General features: G+C 31.9%; 1 protein-coding gene across 2 annotated transcripts; it reads left to right on the forward strand.

Annotated features, from left to right (window-relative positions):
- The first annotated feature begins 4,568 nt into the window (after positions 1-4,568).
- Positions 4,569-11,556, forward strand: LOC148192527 (uncharacterized). 2 transcript variants are annotated; one of them, XM_088098314.1, is made up of 10 exons: positions 4,569-4,697; positions 5,168-5,227; positions 5,339-5,447; positions 5,544-5,625; positions 5,744-5,829; positions 6,152-6,255; positions 6,354-6,484; positions 6,568-6,661; positions 9,499-9,554; positions 11,292-11,556. In XM_088098314.1, exons 2-10 carry the CDS (start codon positions 5,183-5,185, stop codon positions 11,386-11,388), a joined length of 804 nt encoding a protein of 267 aa, XP_087954440.1. In that variant the 5' UTR covers positions 4,569-4,697; positions 5,168-5,182; the 3' UTR covers positions 11,389-11,556. The 2 variants fall into 2 exon arrangements, with proteins under 2 accessions (XP_087954440.1, XP_087954439.1); XM_088098313.1 differs by lacking the exon at positions 4,569-4,697 and having other exon boundaries at positions 5,013-5,227.
- Positions 11,557-11,932: the final 376 nt, after the last annotated feature.

The following is an 11,932-nucleotide window of genomic DNA, read 5'->3' on the forward strand; positions in this document are numbered from 1 at the left end:
AGGTAGAAACATAAGTGTTAGGCTCAAAATCCTAATCATCTAGTAACATAGGAAACCTTAGGAAAACACTTAGATACATATGAAACATAAAATAACTAAGTTAAAACTTCCATATGCAACGCTAAAAGACCCAAGTCAAAGCATCTATGAGACTTATGTTAAATGCATAAGTTATATTGTACCAAATGGTAATCAGTTGAACTCTTAAGAAGTAAAAAGGTATTGAGACAATACCTTTGGCTAAACCCTTTAAAAGCCTTAAATAAATATCCAAAAACATGTAGACGATAAACACTCTTACTCTAAAAAGGAAATATCCCAAAAAGCTTTTACAACAAACTAGACGATACCATGAGTTAAACCCCTCACTTCGTCCAACAATGAAGTTCTTATTCAATGCTTGGTATCTTAGATAAAAGCTTAAATGATAAACGCTACCTCAAAGTAGAAAATGTAAAAAAACAATTTGTTGTTATGAACAAGCATTAAATGTCGTTAAATATTCAATGTTCAAAAACAACAAAAGTGATAAGAGTTAAGACATATTCATTCCATGTACAATCTACTATATTCTATGCAGATAACCTATTACACGCATCCACCTGCTCTATTTGAAATATATCAGAAGTGGACGTTAGAGACAAAGAAGACATTCACGAATGTTCTCTCCATTAGAAGTCTTATTCATTGTGATTATATATGTGATATGCATATTCATTGTTTGAGAATGACTATTTGAATATCTTGTTTTTGATGATGTACATGATGATGAACATTGTATAATGGACATTTTTGTTGATAGACATTAAGGACTTGTTCTATTGTTATCTTTCACAAAAATGGCATAACAAATGTTTGATATTATTGATGTGTGCGCTTGATACATGTATTAATGATTGGAAAAAGGTTTACATGTTTAAACAGATTGAAAATGTATTTCTGGTATGATTTAATCTACTAAGAAATCCATGTAATATGTTAAATTGTCTCAGATTTCTAGTATGCTTTATTGGAGGCAAACTTTTCTAACATAATCCGGTATACAACTTAAGTAAGAAAGTTAGCCAATACATGTTTTTCAAAAGAGTGAAAATCTGGTTTAAAAGAAGTCTGAAATTGAATTTTTGCTTAAGTGTTGGACATAACCGATTACATGAGTTGTATAATCGGTTAAGTCATTTTGAAATGATGAATTCAATTTCTTTCAAGTCAATACTATTATAACGGTCATATTGCATTTATTTTTGGTTGTTAAGAAGTGTTTAATCGACTGCATGCACCATATAATCGTTTAAATTCGAATTTTGAAATGGTGTCAAAAATTGCTAAACTAACAGGAAAAACGTAGTGGATTACATTAATAACATAATCGATTAAAATTCATTAGGATTTTGAAAATGCTATAAATAACTGTCTTGCGCGCTGTTTCAAAAAAAATCTTTGAATATACAATTTTATAACTAATATTGTGATTAAGTTTTGTTACAGAAAGCATCCAAGAATCATCTTAAAGAATCAAGGATCAACTTTGGGTTTATTCATCAAGATTCTATCAAAAAGTGTGTTTAAAGGTTACTGATCATATCTACTCTATTGGAGAGTCTACTATGAAGATCAAGTTTATCTTTTTCAATCTGTAGATTGAGTTCTTGTGCTGTTGTGCCAGGGGGAGAGAACTGTGATTGTTTTCATTGAGAGTTGGGATTGCTCTCAAGGTATTCTTAGAGTTGGGATTGCTCTAAGGTGACAGAAAGTGGGTGATCTTTCTGGGTTGTTATAGTTGGTATTGAGTTAAGAAGGACAGTACATTGAGATGATTGTTTTTGTATGTCTTGCTTGTAAGAACTCTATCAATATAGTGGAATCCCTTCAACTAAGGTTGTTGAAAGAAGACTGAATGTAGGCTTGGCCGAACCAGTATAAATCTGTGTGTTAATCTTTCTCTTCCTTATCTCTTTTATTTGTTGATTCATTTATTTTTCATATTGCATTCCAAGAAACATCAAAGATTTCAAAAAGATTTTGAAAGAACATATTTTTAAAGTCAAACCAATTCACCCTTCCTCTTGGTTGAAAGTATTGACCTATCTTTTTCTACAACAAATATCACTAATAATCGATTATTTCAAGAGATAATCAAGTTATCGTAAAAGCTTTTCTAAAAACATGTTTTTGTTGTGATAATCGATTACCAAAAGTGAACAATCGATTATCACATGATTTTTTATGAAAATCTTAATTTTATTCGAATAATCGATTATCATTAGTGTTAATAGATTATCACAAAGCTTTTATGTGAAATAAACCTTTCCTGACCGATTTTTGTGCATTTTGTTTTATGAATCTTTAAGCTAAGTTCTACACATAATTTGTTAACTAATATATGACTTATTACCCAAACCTTAATCACATACATAAATAAAATACAAGTCTTTCAATATCTTTTGTCATCACTTTAAGTTCTTTGGAATTGCTTTTATCATCGTCAAAATTTACTCTTTAGTACTAATCTTAATCATTTTCTTCTTTTACCAATAATCTTTTCCCTTTTTAATGATGCTTAAAATATGTTTTTAAGGTTTTTTTTTAATAACCTGCAAATACAACTATACAAGAGATAAACATTAAATAGTCTTTAAGAAATCATGCTTTGCTTTAAACTTTTCTCCCATTTTTTTAATAAATAAAAAATGAACTCTTAAAGATAACTCCCTAAATGAAATAACTTAATAAAATTGAACTCCCCATACATCAGACAACTCATACAATATTGAAAGAAAAGGAAAAATTATTTTATTAATTTAAAATTTAGCACTTATATCATCATATCATCCTTAAAATAACTATCAAATTAGTATTCTAAATGATAAAATTTGCAACAATTTTCCAAATATCATTGTCCAGAATTATGTCTATAGCTTTGACTTTGTTGAATGTTACCCTATCTTTGTATTTAAAGTTAAAATAAAATACTCTTACCAAGTCAAGTAGGAGGTACCTTGGGATTCTACAAAGAATTTAAGCCATTGGTTAGTCAACAATTAAAGAAATTGGAAGTTAGATGCACTAAACCAGTCTGTGTCAATGAATTTGGGTGTAATTAACTTTTTGTCTTTCTAGAAAGAGATGAACTCAGCTCTCCTTTCTTGATTAGAAATTTGTCCTTCAATGGAGGTCGTTCTTGCATATTGTCTAGTAATTGTGTGAATGATTTTCTTCTAATAGAAAACTTTATTTCTTGATTTTGCTATTTTGAATACAGGGTTTTGCAAAATATATAAATAAATAAAATTTTGAGAAGAGACTCACTTAGCCACCCTTGTCATTCTATTTAGTACCACATTTATGCAAAGTAAGTATTATCAAGACATAAGAGTCATAAATACATCATAATCGAAATTTAAAGAAAAAAACACGGGTTGAAAAAGAATTGAATATAATTAATAAAATATTTAAAATAATTTTAAAATTGCATAATATAAAGATGTAAATTACAAACTTAATATTCATAAAAGCACACAGAAATAATTAATTTTTATTTTATTTTTTATTATTCTTTTCCCTGAAAATAAAATTAAACTAAAACAGGATCATCTACTTGAAGACCTTTAGCCTTTTCGATTCCCAATTATTCTCTGCTATTCTCTCCTTCAAACAGTCAAACCCTAACACGTTTCTCACAGGTTTTGTTATTATCATCCAAATTCATTAATTAATCTTTTTCATTATTTTTACTAAACTTAATTTGTTTCTTAGCATGGTAAAACTTGAGAGTTTACATAAAATTATAGGAACCTAATAAACTTTACTTGTAAACTCTAATTGTAAAAAGAGTTTACTTTAAATAAAAAATTTAAAATTATTTATAAATAATATAATACTATATTATTATATGATTATGTAAATAACATTTTATATTTTTTAATGAAATATTATTATTATTATTATTATTATTATTATTATTAGATTACTATATTATTTTTGAAATATTTTTTATATTATTATCTTTTAATTAGTTACATTATATATATATATATATATATATATATATATATATATATATATATATATATATATATATATATATATATAACAGAAGGTTACTGGATTGAGGTCCAAATAATTTCTAATTAAAATTTAAAATTGAAACTCCTAACTTTTAATTATAAAATTCAATTAAAATATTATTTATATAATATAATATAAATTATATTATGTAGTTGCCACACAACATCACTAAAATTAACACAGGCTTTTTTTTATAACATTTTGATATAATATAAGTATATTTTTTATTACATTAAAAATACATCAACGTAATAACAAATAAATAATAAATTAGTTAAAAATAACAACTTATACATTATATACCAAAATGTTATAAAAAAACTATAGCAAAATATTTTTTCAATATAAAATCCTCTTTCTTTTACACAGTACAATCCTATACTTTCCATCCTCTTCTGAAAATAATTTATAATTCTAAACGTTAATAAACAAAATATATCGTAAATAATATAATATCATTTTTTTAAGCAACGAAATTAGTGCAATGGAAGCAATTAAAAAATTAAAATTGCACCCTTTCTCCACCCAACCACAGCCACCCCAATCACAGCTTCTACTTCCAGACGACGGAAAGAAGGAACGGTGCGGGGCAGAAGAATAACAAGAGTGGAGCCGTAATCCCCTAATCAGTGAGTTTTCTTCACGGATGTTATTTTGGGTTTTAAAAAATCTTCTCTTCGAACTTGTCAACTCAGTTGCAAAATCGACGGAGTTCACGGATTCTATCCGATTCTATAGTTTACATCAAAATTGAGTTGTTTCCAAATTGACTCGGAAGCTTAAACTCGTCCGAGTTAATTCGCGAGTTTGATAACCATCAATCAATAAAAATCCCAAGCACCATAATATTTAGCATTTTGCACTGCGAAAGCAATTAGGGAGAACCACAAAGTGGAAATGAAGCGATTTTTTTTACTTTTTTTTGCGATTGATATTTGGTGTGTTCAGTTTTGTAGTAGTGTGTGGTGTATGGCCTACAGTGATGTGGTGAATTTGCTGTTGGCCGTTGCGGTTTGGTGTACTGCTTACATTACTGTTGCAGTTCTCGCTTCCTTTCGGGCAGTCAATTACCTCTGTACTTTCTGAAACCTCCTTGCAGTTTCACAAGGTTACCATGGGTTATGCACAACTAGTCATAGGTCCTGCTGGTAGTGGCAAGGTAATTCTATTGCTTTCACAGATTTTGCTGAGTAAACCACATACCGAGGTTTTAAATTTGCTATTTAACAAAAATGCAATTATCTGTGTGTCTTGTTTTTTGTGCAATCAGTCTACCTATTGCTCGAGTTTGTATGAACACTGTGTGGCTTCGCGGCGAACGATTCATGTTGTGAACCTTGATCCTGCTGCTGAAAATTTTGACTATCCTGTTGCAATGGGTAAATAAAGTGTGTTATTATGTGGTTTATTTCTTTTGAGGGTTTGGATTTTTGTTATCCTTGGAGCTTGACTTTTGTGGGCTGCGATGCTGGCAGATATTAGGGAACTCATTTCTCTGGATGATGTTATGGAGGAGCTGGGATTGGGTCCTAATGGTGGTCTTGTTTACTGCATGGAGTATCCTTTTTCCTCAATTATGTTTAGCAGTACAGTTTATCTCCATGTGTACCCATGTTAGCTTTTGCTGTTTTAAAAATTTGATTTAAGATTTGGTTGCCTTAATAATTATATTTAGGCACCTTGAGGATAACCTGGATGATTGGCTCACTGAGGAGTTGGACAATTATTTGGATGATGATTACTTGGTTTTTGACTGCCCTGGTATTCACGCTCTGTTCTCTACCTTTTTTGTTATTTAGTTATGTTTTAGTATCGGAAGTTTGATGTTTGAAGTTTTTGGAGGATATTGTGATTATGAGTTGGTGATAATATTGTTATAGTTATAAAATGCAATAACACTTATGCAAGGCCACCAAATCAGAAGGGGTGGTATAATGAACTACTTTAATTTTGTTCATTGAGAACAGAACGGTAGTATGGCCAGTTTCTGTAATGTTGAAGTCTATATTACGGTTGTTTATCATGATTTTTGGTTGGCTTGACAAGTTGTGATAAATCAGCTTTACATTGTAATGTTTTGCAGGTCAGATAGAACTTTATTCACACGTTCCCGTGTTTAAGAATTTTATTGAACATCTGAAACGGAAAAATTTTAGTGTTTGTGCTGTTTACTTACTTGATTCTCAGGTTTGTGGTAGTTTGCTGAAATCATATTTTCTTTTAAGCTTTTGGCTTTCTCGTATTTCTTTAGGCTTCCAGCTGTAATGATTTTAAATTGTTTCCAGTTCATGACAGATGTGACCAAATTTATAAGCGGATGCATGGCATGCCTTTCTGCAATGGTTCAACTTGAACTACCCCATGTTAATATCCTCTCAAAGATGGACCTTGTGACTAACAAGAAAGATCTTGATGAGTAATCACTGTCACTAAATTTTCTTTCCCAAATTTGTTTTCATATTTTCATTCATTCGAGTTTTAATATACTTTTGCTCTTAGCTTTTTGGATCCAGAGCCAACCTTTTTACTGTCTGAATTGAATCAACGGATGGGTCCTCAGTATGCAAAGCTGAATAAAGCTTTGATTGAATTGGTAGGTCATCTGTGATTTTATGTTATGCCATTATCCTCCTTTCCCAATAATATTTTAAGTTAATAAACTGTGTACATGTTGGTTTTCAATGTTAAACCGTTTATTATGTGATGGGAACTAAGAAGACAGAAAGAAACAGATCATACAAGTAATAGAAAAGTATATGATATTATTGAAAGTATAGGAAAATCAATAGGAGTAGACTCCCATTTCCAGAGCAGAGCTCCTCAACTGAGAAATACAGATGATTCTCTATATCCCAAACACCTTCCTCCTCTCTCTCTCTCTCTCTTCCCACATCCCCTATAACGGCATTCCTTCTTTTTTCACTCTAACAACCTCTAACAGCCTCAAGATATTGACCCTACTAACCCTTCTAGCTCGGCACCTTGCATAATGCCTTTCTTCCTTCTCCTCACATACACTTTCCATTTGCTAGGGTCCGTATTCTTCCACTAAGAGTGGACCAATAGTTCTTTGGGCCTCATCTCCCTACATACCTCTTCATAATGTCTAGGCTATATACCATGTCATGTTATATTTTCACAATTTGTTAGCAATTTACACTTCCGTCATATGTGTGTTATGTTTATGTAGAATGTTGGACTACTACCAAGGAACATAGAACATAGATAGCTATATTATTAGAATTGTTATTGACTGAAGTATAGTGGATTTTTGTTGACAACAATGTCTAAGTCTAAATAAGCAATTGAGTTTATCCTTATTTGTTTGTTAGGTTTCTTGGAGACAAGAAACCAGATTTATAATTCAGTTTAAGAAATTAACACACAAATCTTACTGCACAACGTAAATAACACTCTAATTCTGAAAAACATAATACAAGAAAACATCCAACAATTTCCAAGGAAAGAAATTCCCTTCTACACAGGACAAGCCCTGTTCTGAAACAAAATACACACCACCATCGGGAGGAACCGTTTCCTCCTTAAAAGATAACCCTTAGTAGATTAAATAACTTCTTCTAACCACCCATAAACTGTCCAACTACTGTTAACTGTTTTGTAACTTCTAATTTTGAACCTTTTTCCTAATACACCGTAAAAGTCTTATTAATACTCCTCGAATTCCGAACAACCTTGTCCTCAAGGTGAAAATCTGGAAATTGATCGCAATGGTCCTTATCTTCTCTTTCTTTAGGCTCCTCTTCCTCTTCATTCTCCCCCAAATTAACACCTGAAGGTTCTTATCAGGACATTTATGACCAGGACTGTATGGTCCTCCACATTGAAAACATATGCCCTCTTCCCTACGCTTGACATATTCAGGGTAAGGTAAATTCCGCCATCCTTTGGTTTTTTTTCTCCTGTATTCGTACTGCCCACCTTAGACTCCAAGGTTACTCCCTCTCCATTTCTTCTAGCCGTGCTAACATGACTGGAACTTCTTGGTTCAGTCTAGGTCTCGTTCACCATTTCTACCCGAGAAACTATTCCTCCACTCCCTTGAAAACGACTAGGATACAAATTACTTCTAGTTGTTGTTCTCTCCCCTGACCTTACCTCACTTGAAACTCCTTCCACATCTAGCAATCTCGATGTCTCTCAATAGATCCTTGGGATTGTGTGGTCGGATCTGATTTCGAATATTAACATGTAAGCCTGCAAAAAGATACCCAAAATTGTTCATCTGTCTGATGCTTGGCCTACTAACATCTCAAATTCCTGTATGTAATCTTCCACTTCTCCTTGCTGTTTGACAACAACCAATTTTTCATATACTAAAGATCTATCCCTTCCTCCAAACCTTCATGTCAATGCTTCCTTCAATTCTTCCCACGTTGGTGTTTTGATTTTCTTCCTCCAAAAATGAACCAATGATTGGCCCTGCCTTCCATACTAATGAAGGCCAACTTGATTCTCTCCCTAGGTGAAACCTCTTCCATCTGACTCTCTTTCCATGTTCTTGAGTCTTTGCAAGATATCCTCCATCATATCTCCAAACCTTTGAAAGTTGGCCCTAGTTTCCTTTCTATTCTCGTTAAGAGCTCTCTCTAATGTACTCACTCTGCTCTCCATGGTGTTTGACTAATCCGACAGGTTGGGCCAATTGTTGTTTCTTGGAGACAAGAAACCATATTTATAATTCAGCTTAAGAAATTAACACACAAATCTTATTGCACAACATAAACAACACTCTAATTCTGAAAAACATAATACAAGAAAACATTCGATCCAACAGCTTCCAAGGGAAGAAATTCCCTTCTACACTAGACAAACCTTGTTCTGAAACAAAATACACACCACCACCACCAGGAGGAACCGTTTCCTCCTTAAAAGATAACCCTTACTAGATTAAATAACTTCTTCTAACCACCCATAAACTGTCCAACTACTGATAAGTGTTTTGTAACTTCTAACTTTGAACCTTTTTCCTAACATACACCTTAAAAGTCTTATTATTTCTTTTATGTAAAAGTAATACTTGGGTGATGTTAAGCAAGCATGAATTGTCATTAAATTTCTGGGTAACATTATCGGGCTGATGTTCCTTTTTTAAATATCATATTTTGTCTGACTGCAATCATACTTATGAGGTTCAGATAGGCCACCTGTGTTATTATTTAACTGCATTTTATTTCCAAATATGGGGCCAGTCTACTAAACTAACCCAATCTTGCTATGTTTCTAGTCACTGTATACTTATTAATCATTCCTTCAAAATAATTATATATATATGAAATTTGCGTTTCCTTTGGGATCAATCTTAAAAAATAATTAAGGGAATTGGTTCTGCTTAATCCATTCCCATATATCTTCATGGGACAATCAGTCCCTATCATTTTATTTATTTATTTATTTCCTCTTTCTGAACAGGTTAGTAACTATAGCATGGTGAGTTTTATACCACTAGACTTGAGGAAGGAAAAAAGGTATGCTTCTCTCTTTCTTTTCCTTGCATATCCTAGCTACAGTTCATTTCTTGAGTATTCTTATATTTATATCGTTGGTATATAGCGGATATAATTTTGCTCGTGGCTGTGCATCATAGACTGGTATTGGATATATCTACCATGGGTGATGCTGAAAATATTAGATTTGAATGGTATGAACTAAAACAGGTGTAAATTATTTCTATGATAAAAAGAAAAAATATAATATGATATAAATTAAACTATTATAGTTGAAGATAGCACCATGGACCAACTGGAGGTTCATTGGCCAAGACGGCCCTAGTTTACACCTGTTTTCCTAGGAAAAAGGCTTAAGCTTGACGGCAGTTCAGATGAGGCACTGGTCAGTGGAGGGAATATTAATTATTCAGAGAGAAAGTATAGATATAGATGTCATAAACAGAAGATCTAGATTAATTGTATCAGTTTCTTATGTTTTCATTATATTTTCTTTTCTCAATCAATACAAGTCAGTTTTATTAGATAGGAAGAAACTGATTCCTATCAGATGAACTCAAATTATGGCTTTTGTAGCTTGTGCTTCCAGAGCTTTTGGATGACTGTGAGTTGGCAAATCGTTGCAGGCTTTGAGATAAATGAACTTTGACTTGATTTTGTATTAGAATTGCCTCTGTAGTATAATGGATGAAACGAATAGAACATACAGTTGAATAGTGAGTTGGGGGAAGAATAAGTCTCATCGCTTAAGAAAATATAGATATAGATGTTAATTAAGTCTCATCGCTTAACATTCCCTAGTTTACACCTGTTTTCCTAGGAAAAAGGCTTAAGCTTGACGGCAGTTCAGATGAGGCACTGGTCAGTGGAGGGAATGTTAATTATTCAGAGAGAAAGTATAGATATAGATGTCATAAACAGAAGATCTAGATTAATTGTATCAGTTTCTTATGTTTTCATTATATTTTCTTTTCTCAATCAATACAAGTCAGTTTTATTAGATAGGAAGAAACTGATTCCTACCAGATGAACTCAAATTATGGCTTTTGTAGCTTGTGCTTCCAGAGCTTTTGGATGACTGTGAGTTGGCAAATCGTTGCAGGCTTTGAGATAAATGAACTTTGACTTGATTTTGTATTAGAATTTGCCTCTGTAGTATAATGGATGAAACGAATAGAACATACAGTTTGAATAGTGAGTTGGGGGAAGAATAAGTCTCATCGCTTAAGAAAATAGACTTGTCTTCATGAGATATATGAAGTATGTTGTACTCTGGAATTAACATGCCAACTTGGTATTCTGTTGTGTTCCTTGAATTCAAACTATTTTTTCCCATTTTCAATTGTTTTTTGAAGAAAAGTACATTTTTTTATAAAATTTATTAGTTTTTTTTGTTATGTAAAGTCTGATTTGTTTTCATCCAAACAATTCATTATCTTAAAATTGATTATAACAATAGATTTATTTTGGAACAATATAACTTGTTGGCATTACTAATCATGTTCACGGACTTAAATAACTATAGTAATATTGTGGTAAAATAATATTGTCAAACTACATGAATTACTCACTCTTATTTCTTATCTTTATAGGCCATGCTAGTCTAACCATTCCATTTGTTACCTTTTTTTTTACTTCTATCTAACCTATTTTTGGTGGATTTGTTTATCTAAACTATTTTGTTTTATACTTTTTGTTGTATTCTTCTATCTAACCTATTTTTGTTTTATGCTTTTTGTTGGATTCTTATATCTACAGTATACAATATGTACTGGGCCAAATTGACAACTGCATCCAGTATGGGGAAGATGCTGATGTGAAGGTTAAGGATTTTGATCCCGAGGAAGATGAGTAGCAAATATCCTTCCACAATCTCTTTGTATTTTGTTTTACTTGGACATGATGGTGAATGAAGCTCACTCATTGTTAATACAGTATCTCATCGGATTGCTGTAAATGTGAATTGGGAAAGTTAAACATTTATGCAATTTATCTTTCAATTTGGAAAGGTTGAGGTTGGTCATTCTCTTTCTATTGTTTGGTTGTGAAACGAATAGTACTAGAAACAAATGATGAAAACTGATATATTGCAACTGTGAAGTTTGTAATGGCAGATTTCAAGTATATTGAAATTAAAACTGAAACAGGAATGGAATGTTTTAATACAATCATAGAAATGAGTATTTTAGCTAGAAGCATCAAACATAACCAACATGTACCTTCTGGAATTTCGTAACCTGATACAAGAGAAAGAATTTTAGAATAAGGAGGTGCAGAGGAACAATTGAGAGAGAAGTGTAACAGAATTTTTCAAAGAGAAGATTACCACACACATAACAAAATTCTTCAAAGAGAAGATTACCACACACATAATGACCTCAGAGCACACAATCTTTTAG

This window comes from Vigna umbellata, chromosome 9, assembly GCF_029865625.1.
Source record: "Vigna umbellata cultivar VRB3 chromosome 9, Vumbellata_1.0, whole genome shotgun sequence".
Classification (NCBI taxonomy): Eukaryota; Viridiplantae; Streptophyta; class Magnoliopsida; order Fabales; family Fabaceae; genus Vigna; species Vigna umbellata.

Bases quoted from the DNA above. Each gene is read 5' to 3' on its own strand.
- LOC148192527 (XM_088098314.1), top strand. From the start codon at position 5,183: ATGGGTTATGCACAACTAGTCATAGGTCCTGCTGGTAGTGGCAAG. The intron at 5,228-5,338 runs GTAATTCTATTG...TTGTGCAATCAG, and splicing joins GTCCTGCTGGTAGTGGCAAG to TCTACCTATTGCTCGAGTTT. The intron at 9,555-11,291 runs GTATGCTTCTCT...TTATATCTACAG, and splicing joins GACTTGAGGAAGGAAAAAAG to TATACAATATGTACTGGGCC.